Raw genomic sequence first — 20,922 nt, 5'->3', positions numbered from 1 at the left:
GTTTTACCTCTTCATCTTTGGCATCTTTTCACATCATCGATGATCCTCACTCGCCGTGCGGTAATCCTTCTGCACAAAGGATAACAAAATTCCTTACTCGTGAGGTTGACAATTGTGTGCAATGAAATATGGGACGCCGATTTCTCCTTGACAAAATGAAATGTGTCAATGCCTAGCTGAGGATAATGCCAACCGAAGTCCCGACGAATGCAAGAATCTCCCGAAGAATGCATCCGGGGTCATTCAGGTCTATTTGAGCAGCTCGACATCGTCCCATGCACACGTCATAAAGCTAGCCGGTTGTCGCATCCCATTTCCTTTTTTACGCAACGTATCTTGTACTAAGTTTGGGCTCCCCCTCCTATAAAAGGGGAGTCGCTAACACCCTGTAAGCCAGAGCTCCAACCATTCTACTCAAGTGCAATAATCTCTCTCTCTCTCTCTTCTCTCTAACTCGCTTGTTCTTATTGGCTCGAGACCACTTTAGTATTCTATCATTTTCTTATTTGTTCTTCATTTATTGCATGATATTGATCATAGAGAGCCTTGTATGATCATATCTTAACTGTTATCCCATCCTCGACTACCCCCGACACCTCGAACTCGAGCCAGATATCGACCCCGATAACTCAAGATCGGGCCGGAAATTGACCCCGAGGCCCCCTCATCAACTAATCCTACACTCGGGCAGTAGGTTTCTCGGTTTTTTCAAGTCCCCATTTTAGACTATATCCCCTTGGTAAACAAGGCCGAACGGTAAGCCTTTAGGTTTGGTTATCTCTCCAATTCTAGCCCGTATTTTGACATAAACTTCATATTCTTAGCATCAACTGCTCAAAACAACTAGCTTGAGAATAGATCACATATTTTTAGAATTCCATTTACAAATTTAATTATTGTTAACATTTTCACGGTAAACAATTTGGCACCCACCGTGGGGCTATAATAGTGATTATTTTCTTGTTGGTTTCATTGCACAAATGCAAGTTATCTTTCACACTTTTTCTTGTCCAAGATCTCTTGATTTCAGGTCAAAATGTCTGGTTTGGTAAATTGAGTCGACAACGACAACCTCGAAAATACAGGGAAAACGGCGTGGCTTTCCAGACCGGTGGAGCACCACCACAGAATCCCCATAACGCGCCCGAACCGATTATAGCGGACGCGGATTCAAAGGATGCACAACAGGTTGATGAAACTTCCCACACGGATAGGAGCATACGGCACAACGACTGACAAGAAGCCCAAAAGACCCCAGCCCGGGAAGAACAAAAAGTTGTCTTCATGTTATTTTTGAAATGTTGCAGGCACAACAGTTGGCCATTGCTAAGTTACAAAGCCATTTGATGACTCCCAGCACAGCAGCACCAGAAACAGCTCCCCCCACCGAGCAAGTACTCGTTAGATCAAGCATTAACGGGTCTATAGTCGGCCCTTCCATAGTAAAAATGCTCGAGAACCTCACCAAAAGGATCGAATCGGGTGAGAAAATGATTGCAGCCAATGATAAAAAGGTCTAGACCTACAACTCTAGGGTCGATCAGATCTCGGGTGCGCCACCGATGCTCAAGGGCTTGGATTCGACGAAGTTCATACAGAGGTCGTTCCCCTAGGAGGCGACCGAAGCCCATTCCAAAGATGTTCAGGATGTCGGAACTCCCTAAGTACAACGGTTCCACCGACCCTAACGAACACGTTACCGCCTACACCTACACAGTAAAAGGCAACGACATAAAGAATAACGAGATCGAATTCGTATTGCTGAAAAAATTTGAAGAAACACTCTCGAAGGGGGACATGATGTGGTATCATAACTTGGCTCCCAATTCCATAGATTCATTCGCCATAGCAGACTCCTTCGTAAAGGCACATGCTGGAGCCATCAAGGTAGCAATGAGGAAGTCTGACGTTTTCAAAATCAAGTAGAGAGAGAACGCGATGTTATGGGAATTCGTGTCCCACTTCAGATAGAGCGGATGGAGCTACCGCCAATCTCCGACGACTGGTCAGTACAGGCCTTCACCCAAGGCCTGAACGAATAAAGCTCGGTTGCTTCAAAATAGCTGACGTAGAAACTGATTGAGTATCCAGCCATGACCTGGTCGGACGTCCACAACCGGTATCAATCAAAGATCAGAGCCGAGGATGACAAGCTAGGAGCCCCTTCGGGCTCAGTCTACCCAAACAGACTCCTGGCAAAGGAATCAAAACCAAACAAAGAAACGTACGAACCGTACCTCGAAGACAGGAGGAATGCCCCAAGGTGCAACCTACCTCGCAATGATCGGAGGATGGATCGAGGACAGGACCCTCGAGGTCTTGTCAACAGGACCAGGTTTGATCAAAACATAGTACCAACAAATGCACCCCACCTATCGGAATACAGCTTCAGTGTTGATGTGTCAGACATCGTGTTCGCTATTAGTAAGATCAGAGACGCCAAGTGGCCCAAACCAATACAGCCGGATCCTTCACAGAGGAATTACAACTTAGTATGCGAGTTCCACAATACGCACGGTCACAGGACCGAGGATTGCCATCAACTACGAGAGGAGGTGGCTCGGCTGCTCAACAAAGGACACCTCTGGGAATTCCTTAGCGATCGGGCCAAAACCAGTTCCGAGAAACGGAGGCAACCAAGAAATACGAGGCAAACGAGCTGCAATATGTCATCCACATGATCATGGGAGGCGTCGATGCCCCGCAGGAACCCGTGATGAGGAGAAAAAAATATCCATCACCAGAAAAAAATAGACTCGAGGATATATTCCCGAAGACGCCCTCACGTTCAGCGAAGAGTACACCAAGGTCCTGTCTCAACCCCACAACGATGCCCTGGTAATTTCCTTCCTTGTAAATTCTTTTCAGATAAAACGTGTACTTGTGGACCCAAGTAACTCAGCCAATATTATCAGGTCAAGGGTGATAGAACAGCTCGGACTGCTCGACCAGATTGTGCCCGCCACTCGGGTCCTCAATGAATTCAACATGGCAAGCGAAACGATGAAAGGAGAAATCATCTTTCCGGTTACCGTGGTCGGCACGACCCGAGACACCAAATTCCATGTCATCAAGGGAGATATAAGGTATAACGCCTTATTTGGGCAGCCTTGGATACACTGCATGAGAGCGGTACCATCCACCCTTCACCAGATGATGAAATTTCCAATAAAACACAGAATCAAAATCGTCTACAGGGAACAACACGCGGCAAGGGAAATGTTTGCACTACACGACATGGTGCCAACGCTCATACCTCTGCCCCCGGATAAGCCAAAGGGCGAATCGGGCCTCGACCTTGGTCGAGCTTGACGAAACAGATATCCACGCCGCATCTCCGCCCCTAGCAATTGTAACGAACCAATCCCAAGGCATCGCCATCATATCTCACTTCAAGGTACGACCATCCCCCCTTTTTTATTTCGAATTTGGAACTAACCCTTGTGCAGGCGCCTGATTGGAGCTACCAGAACGATAGCACTATCTGAAGACCTCAAGGCTCTAAAAATGCATTTGTTGCACTCTTTTCCTTCGGTCGAATGTTTGTCCCAAAAGAAGGGTTTTTACCGGCAGGGTTTTTAACTAGGCAACGTCTGTGAACTGCCTAACGGGGAACTCCGCAAAATGTTCAAACTTCCCTTGCGGCTGACTTTTGGATAGCGAAGGGCATTCCCCCAAAAAAGCTACTCGCTCGAAGGAGTTTTGAAACGCCAAGAAAGGTTCCTGTAGGAAAACAATGTATTGGACCGAACGGTCGAACGATCAATGTTCATATATTCAAGAGCCCATCGATGGACACATATATTATTATATCGGGCAATCAAAGAATGCCTTATGTCAAAAGAAAAGGGACTCCTTCTCAAAGTAAGGTAACAAATTCTTTCACCAGAAATGTCCCAAAAAATCAGGAACGGATGCCAACAGTTCAAAATGCTCAGAAAACCTCCGGGTCGAAACTCTAAAACCACAAAAACTTCAGGCAAGGCAACATACAAATCGCCGAGCGATCAAATATGATCTAATACAGATCAATCCAACACAACAGTATATATTTACGCCAAGCAATAAAGAATATATTTCAACATCTCGTACTCCGGAAAAGGGGATTTTAACATGCTCACGGCAAGGGCCCCTCCACCGAATGCATCCCGAGATACTCGGAGACTTAGCGTCAATAATTTGGCACCCGCACGGACCTAGGGTCAGAACTCCGGGCTCATAAAGCCCCAGCAAGGTAAATCCGAGCTCACGAATAACGACCTTTGAGCTTAAGCAAACTCGATGACTCAGAGACTATCGCCAATCGCCTTACACTGTAAAACCCGAGGCCGTAAGACGCCAAATGGGCAGACTCGGTATAACCAGATCTATTCTACAAAGCAACACAAACTGTAAGACCTCAAAAGGCATGATAAAACTGTAAGACCTCAATAGGCATGACAAACTGTAAGACCTCAATAGGCATGAAACTCAAAAATCCCAAAGTTTAGGCTATACGTCGCATTTGTAAGAATCTCGAAAGGGCATACCCTCAGTGTAGATGCCTAAACTATCACTCGGGATCAAAAATGGCTCCGACCAAACACACATGACTACGGTTAAAATGACTGATATAGCCAAATTAACATGACTCGGGGACACCCGACCGTCTTTAAACAAAATCGCAGGCCACTACTTCGAATATACTTTGGAAAGAACCTGTTAAAATAGGCTTCCCTCAATAGGCAAACGAGCTTCGACCACGTCGTCTCCAAATCACAAGGCTTTGACCTACTCAGCCTAGAAGCTAAGAACCTTCCGAGGTGCTTAAACATCGCCGATAACGACTTAAAATCGAGGTTCTTCCAGAACCGATGACGAGTCAGGCAAAATCATTTCAATAAGACCTTAACGAGAGGAAAACAAAGCCTACAAAATGCCCACGGGCAAAAAGCGTAAGAGCCATTGTCGCCAGCCAAACAGGCCTTTGGGCCACACACTAAAAGTTCTCAACGACCAAACAGTGTAAGAGCCATTGTCGCCAGCTTGAAAATTGACAACTTGAGGATTAAAACGAGCTCGAGTCGTAACCCGATTCGGAGACCGAATCCAAAATAGTTAACTATGCAAGCCTTCGGGCCACATATCAAAAGGTCTCAATGACTAGAAACAGCGTAAGAGCCATTGTCGCCAGCTAGAAAATCAAGAAAAATAAATAAATAAAAATAAAATTGAGGGTCAATTTAAGCTCGAGTCGCAACGCGACTCAAAGACTGGACCCAAAATAATTGAAACAACAAATGACCAAAAGCGAGAGATAAAAACCATCGCTTCTGCCCATGCAGGCACAAAAAAACTTGAGGATCAATTGAAGCTCGAGTCGCAACGTGACTCGGAGACTAAACCCAAAATAGTGTAAACAACAAACACCCAAGGGTGAGAAATAAGAACGATTATCATCCGCTCATGCAGGCACAGGAGACCGGAGGTCCAGTAAGCTCGAGTCAAGGCCGGGCTCAAAGATTGAGCCTCAATAGTTGGGCAAAGCACAGAGGCCCCAACACCTACTTATGACAAAAGACACACTCAAAAGCCTCCTGGTCTGCGTAATTAGCTCCAAACCCACGAGGTTCCCGCCAAATGCCGAAACCAGCCCACCTAGTCAAAGGCAGCGCAGAAAAAGGTACAAAGGAGATAAAACTTTGAGTTTTCTCTTATTTTATATATGCGCGAAAGGCGCGCTCTCCATCTACAAACATACTCTGTAAACAGCAAATACAAGATGGCAAAATCTACGCTCCACCCCAAAAGGTTACGGCCTACCAGCCCTAACCTCGCTCTCCATGGCATCGACAAGAAAGCAACCGAGCATCACGCTCGACCTCCTTCACTCAAGCAAACCCTTCCAGGAGGACAGAATCCATGGCACGGGTCTCTTCAAGCGCCTCTCCCGAAATCTACGATAAACGTATCCCTCATTCCTTTTCTCATAATCGAGGGCCCGCTCCGACTCAACTCGGACATCAGTGATGTCCTTTAAATGGGTCGCCACTCCCTCATTGTCCTCGGTCCGACTCAGTGCTACATCTGTCCGGGCACCGATTATTTTTAAACCCGGACTTCCGAGGAATCGGACTTCGATTATTTTTAAAAATCGAAGCTCGAGCCTGCACTTGAACCTTCAGTTCACCACATGCATTTCTGACTCGGCCAACTTCGCTCCTAAGGTACTCCTGAGCATTTGTCTTTTTTTATTATTATATAAGCAAAAGCCTGACTTCAAAGGTTGAAAAAGTGAAACGCTTACCACAAAAAGGCACCTACCTCATCAAAAGGCTCCTATAATGCGAGCTTTGATTCGTCTTGAATAGCCAATACACCGACTCAACCCCTTCTCGTTAAGAATCCTAAGGGACTTACCCTCATCTAGGGCTCCCCTAAATCTAGCCCCTTGGCAGGGTAGCTCAAACCTGAGCCTATCGAAGTCCTACGAAGAGAAAACCTGATAAGAAGAGGAAGATTCGAGTTGCAGAGGAATCATGCTAAAACTCGCCACAAAATGAAACCGGCGGACCTCCACGAAGGCCTAAGCACACTCCTATTGGCCTAATCCTTTCGGCCCGGAAGAACCAACCCTAGCCTGGGCATAATCACTCGAAAGAACCACCGCTCAGGAACTAAGGACTCTAGGCTCGGATGATGCGCTCTCCTCAGAAGCACGGGCCTATCTTGCCCCGATAAAGCTCCATCGCATTATGAGCGCATATCTCATTTATCGACATTGTCCCCTAGCTTGGAAGCCTACAACTCCACCCCCTCCCCTTCGGAGGGGGCACAGCCTCGCCCCTGTGGGACCGTCCAGTACCAACAACGCTCGTACAAATGCGCTATCACCTTAAGCAGAGCTGGCAAAGCACGGGGCGCACCACCTAAAGCGTATTGTTCCATTTTTTCATACAAATAATGCAGGTTCCAAAGGTGTGGTATCAGCAGTTAACACCCAAGCGGAGCGACTCACTTGTGCCCGGTCTTTGCCATCCCCCAAGTAAACTGATGTTAAGGGCATGATCCACCGGCACCATGGAGTCAAGCAGACCCCGATGACCCCCGGAGGCAGAGGCAGCCTCACATTACATATGGGAGGAGAGGCAATGATTCAAAGCCAACCAAAGACACCAACCATCAGCGCCACCTCCAATCTCGAGGTAATGCCCAACCCTGAAGACCTCCATCGTAGTAAGACAGCGCTCTAGAAGGCCAACAACACCTTCACCAACACAAGATTGGCACACAACTTCAAAGGCCTCCGCCAAGGTAAACTAGCTTGTGAAGAAATAGGCATTTTTAACAAACACCTGTACGAAACAGGCTCCGGTTGCTGACCAAGATGGTCCGAGCACGGGCAGGCCTCCATTCAGAGACCGCCTTCAAGAGTTCACCAATGTCCCTGGTCCGTAGGTCCTCGGGCAAGTTTATTCTAAAGGGTTATTATGAGGCCTGAAAACATTATCCACCCCTTCACGCAAAGACAGGGTCCCGACGGCCCAAGGTTATTGGCCTTATTTTGGGTCCAGCTCGAGAAGCCACGAAGGACCTTGCATGAAGCTATTTTATCAACCAAATTCCAGTAAGAATACTCGCGTCCAAGGTCAGTATCATAAGCTACAGAACAAGATCACGCATTCATACCTGCCAAAAATATAAAGAAATACCGCAAGTATCGAAGGAATGAATCAAGGATATATCTTTGTATTTATAAAAAAGTTCGCTTACAATGACCCTCCGGGGGTCTTTACATATGATTACAAAAGCCCGCAGGGGGATCCTTATGTAAAAGTAAAGAGGTACAAAGGATATGCATACAATAAGAGCCTAAAAATCTGGCCTATTCCATAAATGCGTCATCTCCGTCATCATCCCCTCAGGCGTATGACCTCAAAGACAATATCTTCCAAGTCCAATCCCTCAGAGACCTCATCCTAATCCTCCCGGAATGGCATCTTCAAAAGGAAGGATATAAAAGAGGAAGGTGGGGGAGAAGAGCAAAATGACGAAGCAGAGTCCAGAAGAAGACAAGAAGTGGCTGGGTGAAAAATTTTGGTAGTATGAACTCCGTCAGGACTACCATTTCGAAGCCACTTCTTGATACGTTGCCTCGGCCCGAGAGGTAACAGCCAGCAAAGATTTTCGCCATACCCCCTAGGAATCCAAAAGGGGTGTAACGCACCAAGCCGTGAGAGGAGGGTGAGCAGCGGTGTATAATCTGAGCCCCCTCTTGAGCAGCAGTACATAACCCAAAGTATCTCCTAGGGTCGGAGGAAATTGGCCCTCTACCTCATCGCCCTGAGCCAACGACGATTGCAACAACAACAACAACAATATCATCACAGCGGCCCAACTTCGTCCAACCAAAAAGGGATCGAGAGTTGGGCCAAGGCACACATGACGAAAGATCTTAAGGCTACAGACCTCAAACATAACGAGATGGAAAAGACTAAAGATAGCAGGAAAGGGGGAAAGATGGATATCAAAGGAAGTTTGAATAAGAAGGCGACCACAAGAAGCCCTATTTATAAGGGGAGGGAAAAGTAACCGATGGTGCCATTACCGCCCTCGTAAAGCGTAACAACAGTCACAATCAATGCGTTCATAAAGGCTGAGCTGATAGCAATAACACAACTCCGAAGAACGAAGAGTTGCGACATTTCGGATGATCGTGAAGAAGCGGAAAGGCGAAACGCCTCGGCACTTGTAAAAAGGGGGGCTGCACCATCAGCACGGCATCGCTATGGGGGACCAAGAAGTGAGGTGTCAAAATCATTTCTTATCACTATTTGTGTGCGGTGAAATCTAGGAGGTTGATTTCTCATTGACAAAATGCTTCGGAGGGTGATCTCGGAGGCCCGGGATCTCGAGCTAGTCACTTCTCTCAATATCTGTCGATGCCTAGCCGAGGATAATGTCGACTGAAGTCCCAACGAATGCAAGAATCTCCCGAGAAATTCATCTGGGGTCATTCAGGTCTATTTGAGCAGCTCGACATCGGCCCATGCATACGTCATAAAGCTAGCCGGTTGTCCCATCACATTTCCTTTTGTATGCAATGTATCTTGTACTAAGTTTGGGCTCCCCCTCCTATAAAAGGGGAGTCACTAACACCCTGTAACCCAAAGCTCCAACCATTCTACTCAAGTGCAATAATATATCTCTATATCTCTCTTCTCTCTAACTCGTTTGTTCTTATTGGCTCGAGACCACTTTAGTATTCTATCATTTTCTTATTTGTTCTTCATTTATTGCCTGATATTAATCATAGAGAGCCTTGTATGATCATATCTTAACTATTATCCCATCCCCGACTACCCCCGACACCTCAAACTCGAGCCAGATATCGACCCCAATAACTCAAGATTGAGCCGGACATTGACCCAGAGGCCCATCATTGACTAATCCTACACTCGGGCAGAAGGTTTCTCAATTTATTCAACTCCATGTTTTAGGCTGTATCCCCTTGGTAAAGAAGCCCGGACGGTAAGCCTTTAGGTTTGGTTATCACTCTCTTTCTAGCCCATATTTTGCCATAAACTTCATATTCATATTATCAACTGCTCTAAACAACTAGCTTGAGAATAGATCAAGTATTTTTAGAATCCCATCTGCAAATTTAATTGTTGTTACCATTTTCACGGTAAACAATAATTACTATAACTAGAACATACAATCCCTTAAGCTTAACTTCGCTTACATTTCTTGCTTTAGGGAAGCGTCTTCCTGAATGACCATTCTCTGAATTTCTCATGAATCTTCTTCTATTGTCCCTTCTATTATCACCGGAACGCAATATGAAATTCTCACGATACCGACTATTATTAAATCACTCAGTCCATAATTCATGTTTAGTTTATATTGTTCATCAGTCCATACTTATTTCTATTATTCTGGGGTCTAACTTTTCCTTCTGGTATGTTAGAGTCATGAACTCATTTCTCAAAATGAGTTTATGATTGTATGGCCTTTACTCGTTTGTGGTCTCAAGGCCCGTCACCTTTTATCTTTTCCTTCACTTGACTATAGACTCTGTAATACTGTCATTTTTTTGACCTACCGTTATCATCCATGTATCACATCTTACTTATAATGCTTCATTAACTCTCTTCTTATTTACCGCTAACATCTATGTCTATTACTTTATTCTGAAAACTCGAACAAGACATTCTTTTGATTTTAGCTCCCCTTTGCTCCGTCCAGTGGCTCTTCGGTTTGCTTAACGTTCTCGCTTTACTAGGGACACGAGCCACACTAAGGTAATATTTATCCCTTCCAGGCTTTCAGTGCCTATCTTCTGGAAAAAAAATTTATCATGCTAGTTAGTATTCACATCTAATTGTAATATTCTAGAAGACACCATCTAGGTGTCTCACTAGGAGATCTATTAGCACCTTTGTAATATCCTTCGGAAATGTTAACTAATACAAACAATCCATTCCCCATTTTGGGTTACTCTAACCCTAGCCAGATCCTGACATCCCGTCCTTTTCTTAAACTACACCTGTTAGCCCCCAATAGGGCATAACTTTGATTGGTGTGGCCAATTAGACATACATATGTTACTGTTAAAGGTAACTCACAATGCTTATATTTTTCTGCCTGAGTTGAAAATACCGATAATCTTCATTAACTGGGTACCTCGTACCCTTCTCATCTTGCTCCTTTTACTTGTTGAAGCTTGTATCTATCTTCTGAATCTCTCATTGCAATTTACCATAGGGATGGATAGATATCCTTGCCTTAAAGTTCTCCATCAAGAGGCTTACACATCTTAGTACACACATGATCTACTGAAGACCTTACCTTTACACATCACAAACATCATGAAAAATCTAGTCCCTCTGACCCAACACTTCCATAGCCACATTCAATCTCTTACCAACTGTCTTCCTGGATGTAGGCATTGTCGTATTATGACTAAGATAGAGTTTAGGAAATTGAGTTCCTACAACTAATCTCTTCCAAACGATCTAGAGTAAGAAGAAAGAGTGATAATCCTAAATGCCCTGTCGCCTCCTGTTTATAAGTATGGTGCACAACATACCTATAAATAAGACTCTACTAGACATGGCTTGTAGACTCCCGAGGAGAGAACTACTCTGATACCATTTTTGTCACGACACAAATCGATGGGCCGCGACTGGCACCAAGTACCTTATTCAACGTACCAACACAACGTATCTTTTCATATCATACTATCATAGATAACTGAGCCGGAGAGGCTGTCGTGAAATAGGTAGAATCTAACATGTAATACCAACTTATACATAAGACATATAGGCCTCTAAGACCAAAATAACTACTCGTACACTGAACACAAGCCGACAAGGCCATACAATCTTCTACGTACATGACATTTGTCGAAAAGCCTCTAAGGATACATAATTGTCATAAAGGTCGTGATGTTTTAAGCATCAATACTACACAAGAGAGGGGGTGATTTGTGTAGTACTCAATTTTCGCTTAACTGAACTATAGAAGAACCTGGTTCTTCTAGATGTTCCAATTACTACTGTTCGCGGAATAATAAATACAGTAAATAAAGAACACAAAGATTTTTACATGGAAACACCTGGCTCAAAAAGTGAAAAAACCACGACCTACAACTCAGTAGGATTTTCCCAAACTTCCACTAAAATCACTGAGCCAAAACAGCATTTACAAAAACTCTTTGCAAACCTAAGGATTAACTCTAATCTCGTTGTGGCACACAGCCTCAACTGTTGCGACAACTTCAAGTTAGCTATAACTTGAACACTCTAGGTACCTAATACAATTGCTTCTATGAAAGCTGAAAGGTACAACTTTAAACCACCTACTACAATTGAACTAGAATAAAAGATAGACACAATGGAACTGGTTCTTCTATCTCGTTTAAGTAGCTTCAGGAGTGCACACTCAAATCACACATAAATTGCTTGCAAAATCACCTTGCTCTTTTTCTCTCAAATTAGTTAACTTCTGCGTATGTGCATTTCCTATAAAAGAGAATAACACTGACATTTAATGGGTTAGTAATCAGAGTTTGATTGGAACTTAATTGCTGCTCTCCTATCGTAGAAGAGTTCATGATGATCTCAACCTCTAACACTATCTTCATCCTAGATTGTGTTCTCTTCATATAAGGAGACTTTCTACCATTATCCAATGTGCAACCTTTTCTATCAGATCAGGAGATATTGCTGCTTGATCAGTAGGACCTGTCTCCTTCACGTGCATCTCACATGTATAGGTTTATCATGACTCTGCTTCACAAGATGGACCTGGTCCATGACTGAGTTCTTTTTGTCATTCTTCAAAACTTCACCTGTTCTTGGGCTAACAAAGTCCCCCTTTTTGATGATGACAAACTCTGTGTTTTTTACTTATTTGGAACCTCTAAGAACTCAGCTTAACCATCAATACTAAACTTAGAGAATTCACTTATCATCAAGGACCAGGTTAATTAGGTTATAAATATCACTTATTTTCAGAATGTGTAAAGCATAATGTCTCTTCCCCCTTTTGGCATCATCGAAACATTGCATACAAAGTGTGATACCCAGATTTTAATAAGTACTCATGGCCACAGGGGCAACTGCAAGTGTAATCATAGTGCAATCATCAGTAATCAAGCAAACAAATCTAAATTATCAAGGACAGATTAATCATTGAGCAAGAGCAAAATAGTAGTTATCATTGACAGAGATATGTTGCCACAAAAAATCCACAAAAATAAAGAAAAACATTCAAACTATGAGCAAAAAACAAAATAGAAGCATCCCTAATCTGGGTCACTGAAGTACTAAACAAGTTCAGGAGTCCTAAGGCTTGGAGGAACTAGAGGGTTGGGTTTGCGTTTGGAGAAGACTCAGCATATTATGAAGAATTCCATCATTCTTCTCCTTTTCTTTGGCAAGCTCAGTTCTGAGACCATCCCTATCAGTTTCCACTTCAATTAGACGAGCCTTGAGCCTAGCTATTTTAGCATCCTTGGCCGCACATTCATGAACTAGAGTCCTAACTTTGCTGTTAATGGGTGCCATCTAATATGAACCAGGTTCATTTGGGATGGCAGTGACTACATAGTCACAAGAGAGAAGAGTATTGATGCCAAAGTGATCCTTGCTCGAGGCCATTTTCCATTTCTTCAGAGGCAAATTGAGCCTGTCCAGAACTATGGTTAGAATAAAGCCATTGGGATTAGCATGGGCCTTGGAGCCGTTTATGACCCTGTCTAGCAGCTTAATAATGAAGGCAGACCAGTTGATTTGCTTTCCTCTTTCCAGGAACTCCATAAGAACTAGATCCATGTAATTAGCAATGTGCCTTCTCTCTTGTCTGGGCAATAAACACTTGTTGACAAATTTAAACAAGACCTTGTGCTCAGGCCTCATTTCACTTTTCTGCACAGCACTGGATTCATTCACTTCTTCTGAATCACAAAACCTCCTGGTGATTGCAAGAGCAGTAGGGATGGAGTCCAGGCAGCGCCACCTTTTCCTTGTATAGTCATCAAACCCTTCAGAGGGTATGTCTAGGATCTCTCCCAGTTTTTTGCATCAAACTGCACTTGGACTCCTTTCACCAGGCTACTAACAATGCCATCCTTAACCGTAGCATTGGCCATAAATTCAATTAGCTCATTTCTGGCTAGCCTACCATCCCTATGAAGGACCATGTCCTTCCATCCCTGAGAAGCTAAAGCATCTACCAATCTCATTATTCCTGGTTCCACCAGCTCTTTCAGCAGTCTACCCTTTAAAATCTTTCTTTTGCCAAACATGGCAAGCTTATCCTGTTACTTCACAGAATCATTTTCTTCTTCTTCTCCACTCCAGTCATCATATTCAGAAATTTTTTATTATTTGTTTTTACTGCAGATCTTGTCCTCTTGGCTAGTGTAGGTTCAGCAGCCTCAGACATAGAGGAAGACTTCTTGGAAGAGGTCTTGGGCTTTTTAGGCTTGGGGGTAGGAACCTCCATTGATGTACCCCTTTCTTAATGGACCAGTTCCACCTCCTCTTCCTCAATAGCCTCTGAGGATTCTATAATCTTTTCCTTTCCTTTGTCCATTTTCTTTTTCTTACTCTCTTTTAAAGCCCTTTGTAGATCAGCTTCACTCTGTTTCACCCTGCTTCTTGTGGCTCTACCCCTTGGCAGTAAAGAGGCAGTAGGTGTTGGGGATGAAGCCTTTCTTTTCTTGGAAGGCTTAGGAACATTGGGAACTTTTGTTGTAGGAGTTCTACATTTCTTTGGGTCATAACTTACCCCAACACTTTTCAGTAGGTCTGCTAGGGTCTCTTTAGTAGATGAAACAGTTTCATCTCTCTGTGTACTCAGATGAACCAACCCCTCAGCAGCTTCCCCAGAACGACTTCCCCCTAACTTCATGCCACTCTCTTTTACCATTTCTTGTGCAACCCCACAGATAGCAAGAACTGTTCCCTTCCCATTTCCCCTCTCATCACCACATTCACCCTCTCTCTCTTTTTCAGAATTCTTTTTACCTCCACTCCTTTGTGACCCTGATACTTCTACATCCTTAACAAACCCAACCAGAATAAACCTAGATTCTAGATTCTCAAAAGAAATTACCTTAGATTGAGATTCTTGAGTCTTTTCAGAGTCAGAAGACCCAGGTCCTTCCCCCTCAGTAGCGAATTGATATGATTCAGAATCAGAGCTGGAGCTGGAGTTTTGGGTCTGGCTTGCCTTCAACTTTTCATTTAATTTCTTCCTCAGAGCCCTAGACGCTACAATCTTTTGAGCAAGAATTTTCACCCTACGCAGTCTAGGTTTTGGCAATGTACTGGGTGGAGGAGGTGTGGATGAATTTGAGGGAGATGGTGGTGGAGGAGTTCCAGCATTGTCTTGTGGGTTAGTCATGATCGTTGATTTCTTGAGATAATTTGAGAATTTAGAGTTCTGGAGAAGAGGGCAAGTGAAAGTGAAGAAATTTTTTTGACAGTTTGGAATTATAAAGATGGCAGGAGAAATGATGTGTATTTAAAGTGAAATACACATTTAATAGGTAACTGCAGCCTTTTGCAGTGGTCAAATAGAGGTCTAATCAACCTAAAATTCCAAATTTTGAATGATCGGTTTATCTTCCTTAGATTTTAGGCAAAATTTTCGGTTTAGAGTTCTAGGCAAACAGAACTGGTTCAATGCTAACAGATAGAATTTTCTAGGAATTTAACAAGTATAGGACTTCTGCTCATGATTTAATTATTAATCTTTCTAATTGTGCAGAGTATAAAAACATACCTTAGCTTTCATATGAACCCATACTGATGAACCAGGGTCTTCATTTAGAAGTCTCTTAAACATGCCTCAAATGCCATAATAGAGAAAATTTTGTAAGAGATCAGTGAGTCATATAAGCACATGTCACATGAGTATACTAATTAAAGTATGAAGCTGAGTAAGAATTAATCTAGATAATTACACAAGTTCAGAATTCCTAGCCAAAAAATCCTTTTTTTATCAATTTCTTTTTATTTTGTTTTCATTGAATTCTGAGCTAGACCTATTAGGTGATCTTAATCATCCCTAATTCCAACCTGTTCCTCTCAAAGTTTTCTCTACTCAGTGCTTTAGTGAAGATGTCAGCAATTTGTTTATCAGTAGCATAAAATTCTATGGAGATCAATCCTTTCTCATAGTTATCTCTTAAGAAGTGGTGTCTAACATCTATGTGCTTAGTCCTCTTATGATGAACAGGGTTCTTTGTCATACTTATAGCACTAGTGTTATCACAGAATATAGGAATGCAACTAACTTTAATGCCAAAATCTACCAGTTGCTGTTTGATCCATAATAATTGAGCACAACAAGAAGAAGCAGCAACATATTCAGCCTTAGCAGTGAATAAGGCCACTGAATTTTGCTTTTTAGTGTCAAAAGACATGAGCCAAGAAAGTGAGCCATACCTAAGGTGCTTTTCCTATCCACAAGGAAACATGCATAATAAGCATCAGCATATCCTACTAGATTGAAATTACTACCTTTAGGATACTAAAGACATAGATCAGTGGTGCCTTTCAAATATCTTAGTATCCTCTTGACAATAGTCAAGTGAGACTCTTTTGGATTGGCCTGAAAGCGAGCACAAATCCCTATACTAAAAACTATGCCAGCTCTGTTGGCAGTAAGATATAAGAGTGAACCAATCACACCCATGTATAACTTCTGATCAAATGATGAACTAGGTTCATCTATATCTAATTTAGTGGCAGTTGCAATGGGGGTGTTTATTTCCTTTGATTCATCCATTTTAAACTTTTTGATCAGCTCTTTTGCATACTTCTACTGATGGATCATGGTTCCATTTGGGCTTTGTTTGATCTGTAAGCCTTAGAAAAAGTTAAGCTCACCCATTATACTCATTTGAAACTCACTCCCCATTAATTTGGTAAAATCCTTACTTAGTTTATCAATGGTGGCCCCAAAGATTATCTCATCAACATATATTTGTACCATAAGGAGATCCTTGCGTTTTTCCCTTAAGAATAGGGTACTGTCAATTTTACCTCTTTTGTAGTCATGTTCAAGTATAAATTTGGACAATCGTTCATACCATGCTTTAGGAGCCTGCTTGAGTCCATAGAGAGCCTTGTCTAATTTGTACACATGATCAGGACATTCCTTGCTCTCAAACCCTGGAGGTTGTTTCACAAACACTTCTTCTTTCAGGTAGCCATTCAGGAAGGCACTTTTGACATCCATCTGATGGAGAGTGAATTCCATGTGTGCAGCAAAGGCTATGAGGAGTCTTATTGCCTCTAGTCTTGCAACTGGAGCAAAAGTCTCATCATAATCTATACCCTCCTCTTGGATGTAACCTTGGACCACAAGTCTTGCCTTGTTTCTTGTAACTGTTCCATCTTCATCAAGTTTGTTTCCGAAGACCCATTTTGTACCAATAACTGATCTGTCCTTGGGTCTTGGAACTAGATTCCAAACTTGACTTCTGTCGAGCTGATTGAGTTCATCTTGCATTACATTCACCCAATCTGCATCCTGTAAAGCCTCAACAACATTTTTAGGTTCAATAAAAGATAAGAAAGCATCAAAGCACACAGATTCTTTAATTGTGATCTAGTTTTGATTCCGGATGTTGGATCAGTGACTATGTTCTCAATAGGATGAGAAATTTGATACTTGTGAGGTTTCACAACCAACTGATGTCTACTAGATGTTTCTCCCATGTTCTGTTGTTGAGGAATAGGGTCATGAACCGGTTCTTTTAGGGTATTTGTTTCAATTCCTCTTTGATCAGTTCCCCCTATCAGGTTGCCCTAAATGGAAGGACCTGTTCCATCACCTGTTCCTTCTTTTGGTACCACTTTAACTTGTGCTGAGACTTTAGTGAAATCCTTTACCAATCTAATGGCTTCATCTTCATATTCCTGTCTCTCATAAAGAATGTTAGTTTCATCAAACACTACATATAAAGTTCTTTTATTGAACACTTTATATGATTTGCAATATGAAAAATATCCCAAAAATACTCCCTCATCACTTCTGGATCAAACTTACCTAGGGAGTCTTTTCCATTATTATGCACAAAGCACTTGCATCCAAATGCACAAAGCACAAAGCACTCATAGGGAGTCTTCTCTACAAGGTCTATTCATGCATCTATTGATAATGTAACACGCAGTGTTTACAGCCTCTACCCAAAAACTGTAGGGCAGTTTACTAGAAAGAAGCATAGTCCTAGTCATGTCTTCAAGAATCCTGTTCTTTCTTTCAACTACTCCATTTTGTTGAGCAGTCCTAGGGGCAGAGAAGTTATGATATATACCATGCTCATCACAGAATTCAGCAAACTTAGCATTTTCAAATTCAGTTTTATGATCAGACCTAATTGATGCAAGTTGATTACCTAGTTGTTTCTGAGTTTTTCTAACAAAAATAGTAAACATGCCAAATTCTTCATCTTTAGATGTTAAAAATAGTACCCAGGTAAATCTAGAATAATCATCAACAAGTACCATTACATATTTCTTTCCACCTCTGCTCATGGTTTTCGTTGGACCACGGAGATCCATATGGACCAGTTCCAACATCTTGGTTGTGCTTACCATTTTCTTGTTTTTGAAGGATGATCTTACATGCTTCTCCCTTGCACAGGCCTCACAGACTTTGTCTTCCTTGGACTTGATGTTAGGTAACCCTATCACCAAGTCCTTAGAGACTAATTTGTTTATCTGATTCAGACTAGCATGCCCAAGTCTTTTGTGCCACAAGAGGGTATCACTATCTAACACACTTAGGCAGGTGAGTTCATTTTCTGAAAGAGTAGACAAATCTACAATGTAAATATTGTTAACTCTTTTTCCCTGCAAAACAATCTTGTCAGTTGTAAGGTTAATCACAAAGCATTTAGGAATGGTGAATGCTACAAGGTTACCTCTGTCACATAATTATGACACACTAATCAGGCTGTATTTCAAGCCATCTATCAAGTAGACATTCTCAATGGAGTGAGAGTCTATCTTACCTACCTTTCCAACCCCAATAATATCACCTTTCTTCCCATTTCCAAAGGAGAAATTACCTCCCTTTAAGTCCTCAAGTGAAAAGAAACCGGTTCTTACTTCCAGTCATATGTTTTGAGCAGCCACTATCCATGTACCTTATTTGGCTACTTCCTTTCACTTGGACCTGCAAAAAGAAATCAAGGGTTAGTCTTAGGAACCCAAACTAGTTTGGGTCCCTTTCTATATGCAAAGGGATAAATCAAATTCCTTTTAGCCCACCCAGGCAGCCTATTTTTCTCTTGAACAAAAGCTTTGTTCTTTTGACTGGCCTTTTCTTTTGCATTACATTCATTTTTGTAATGGCCAGTCTTGCCACAGTGTGTGTAGATTTTGTTCTCAGGGAGAGTGAGGTACTTACTTTTAGGATCCCACTTAGGTGCTTCAGTCCCATAGCCAAGTCCTCTTTTGTTGCTACTGTGATATTCTTGTAGCCAGGAAAGTGCATCAGAAGCCTTGTTCCATTTGCAAGTTTTGTCTAGTTCATGTTTTACCTTCCCTAGATCTTCTTTTAAGACTTTTATCTACTCATCCTTCCTGTACAACTCATCCTTCATTTTTCCTAAGTTTTCTTCTAGGGTGAGATGTGTGTGGTCAGCTTTCTTCTTACCTATTCCTAGTTTCAGTTTTAAGTTCTCACACCTAAGTTCTAGGACACTGGTGTCAAGTTCAAGACCTGGTTCTTCAACTCAGCATTTTTACAATCACTCTCATTAGCCATAGACTCTAGATTTTTGCACTTGGCTTTTAGGAGCACACATTACCTAGACAGATCTTCCTTCTCACTGTTAATTATTTTAGACTCATCAATGAAGTCTAACGATAGCTCAGACAACCTTTCTTTAGACAGGAATTTAATCTTGTCTTTGAGATGAAGGATACTTACCTCTTGTTCATCATCTGATTCTCCGATGGACATAAGTGCTTGTTCATCTCCAACTTCATCTTCTGAGTCCTTATCTGATGTTTCTCCCCAAGAAACAACCATAGCCTTTATTGATCCTTTGTTCCTTTTTGGTTGAACATGTTCCTTCTTCATGTTCCTACGTTCCGCCCTTTCCTTCTTCCACTCAATTTCCCATTGAGGACAGTTCTTGATTATGTGGTCAGTCTTACCACATCCGTAGCAACCCTCGTTGGTCTGCTTCTCAGGAACCCTTGGTTTGTTGAAGGTTGTACCTCTTGAAGAACCCTTTCCTCTCATCAGGTACTTTTTGAAATCTCTTGTGATCATGGCCATTTCATCATACTCCAGATCTGGACCTTCAGCTATTCTAAGAGCCAGACTTCTTTCCTTCTTGGGTGCATCCATTTTCATGGTTGGCCTTCTCAGTTCATAGGCAGTGAGGTTTCCAATCAGTTCATCCAGCTTAAGGGTAGCAATATTTCTTGATTCCTGAATAGCAGTGATTTTGCTTTCCAAAGTCACTAGTAAAACCCTTGTCAAGATTTTCTCAACTTGTCTTCTTCAAGGATAATTCTCCCAAGAGATTTAAGTTCATTTGTTAGTGTTGTGAACCTTGTGTACATCTCCTGAATAGATTCTTCTTCCTTCATACTGAAATTCTCATATTGAGAATATAGCAGTGTTCCTCTTGATCTCTTTACTTGAGAAGTTCCTTCATGAGCCACTTGTAAAGTGTCCCATATTTCTTTTGCAGTAGTATAGCTTTGAATCCTGTTGTACTCGTCTGGACCCACTCCACACACAAGCCATTTCTTGGCCTTAGCATTCTTCTCCCATTTCTTCAAATCTTCAGCAGTGCAGTCAGCTCTTGTCTTTGGCACATCAACTCCTTCAGCATTCTTCTTTGTAGTTTCCATAGGACCATCTGTGACTATGTCCCAGAGTTCATAGTCTTCTTCTATGATGTGATCTCTCATCTTGTTCTTCCACCAAGAATAGTAGACCATTAAAGAGTGGAGGCCTAGCAGTGGATTGCCCTTCCCAGTTCCCAGGTGGTGCACTCATTTTGATCTTTTCCTAAGGTGTTAGCCTCTTCAAGGATAACCCGCTCGGATACCAACTGATGTTTTAAGCGTCAATACTACACAAGAGGGGGTGATTTTTGTAGTACTCAATTTTTGCTTAACTGAACTATAGAAGAACTTGGTTCTTCTACATGTTCCAACTACTACTATTTGCGGAATAATAAATACAGAAAATAAAGAACACAGATATTTTTACGTGGAAAACACCTGGCTCAAAAGGTGAAAAAACCATGACCTACTACTCAGTAGGATTTTCCCAAACTTCCACTAAAATCACTGAGCCAAAACAGCATTTACAAAAACTCTTTGTAAACCTAAGGATTAACTCTAATCTCGTTGTGGCACACAGCCTCAACTGTTGTGACAACTTCAAGTT

At 42.3% G+C, this 20,922-nt stretch overlaps 1 protein-coding gene across 1 annotated transcript; it reads right to left on the bottom strand.

The window, feature by feature from the left end:
* Positions 1-17,309: 17,309 nt before the first annotated feature.
* LOC138878163 (uncharacterized) lies at positions 17,310-20,438 on the bottom strand. Its single transcript, XM_070157829.1, has 6 exons — positions 20,074-20,438; positions 19,495-20,020; positions 18,605-18,681; positions 17,900-18,429; positions 17,551-17,640; positions 17,310-17,455 (listed from the first exon to the last, which is right to left on the bottom strand). Exons 1-6 carry the CDS (start codon positions 20,436-20,438, stop codon positions 17,310-17,312), a joined length of 1,734 nt encoding a protein of 577 aa, XP_070013930.1.
* Between the last annotated feature and the right edge of the window lie 484 nt (positions 20,439-20,922).

Source organism: Nicotiana sylvestris, chromosome 9 (assembly GCF_000393655.2).
Source record: "Nicotiana sylvestris chromosome 9, ASM39365v2, whole genome shotgun sequence".
Classification (NCBI taxonomy): Eukaryota; Viridiplantae; Streptophyta; class Magnoliopsida; order Solanales; family Solanaceae; genus Nicotiana; species Nicotiana sylvestris.
This window is presented reverse-complemented; position numbering and strand designations above follow the sequence as displayed.

Bases quoted from the DNA above. Each gene is read 5' to 3' on its own strand.
- LOC138878163 (XM_070157829.1), bottom strand. From the start codon at position 20,438: ATGAGAGATCACATCATAGAAGAAGACTATGAACTCTGGGACATAGTC. The intron at 20,021-20,073 runs GTTCACAACACT...TTATCCTTGAAG, and splicing joins ATTCAGGAGATGTACACAAG to AAGACAAGTTGAGAAAATCT. The intron at 18,682-19,494 runs GTTGGAGATGAA...TTCTTTTTGCAG, and splicing joins ATAAGGACTCAGAAGATGAA to GTCCAAGTGAAAGGAAGTAG.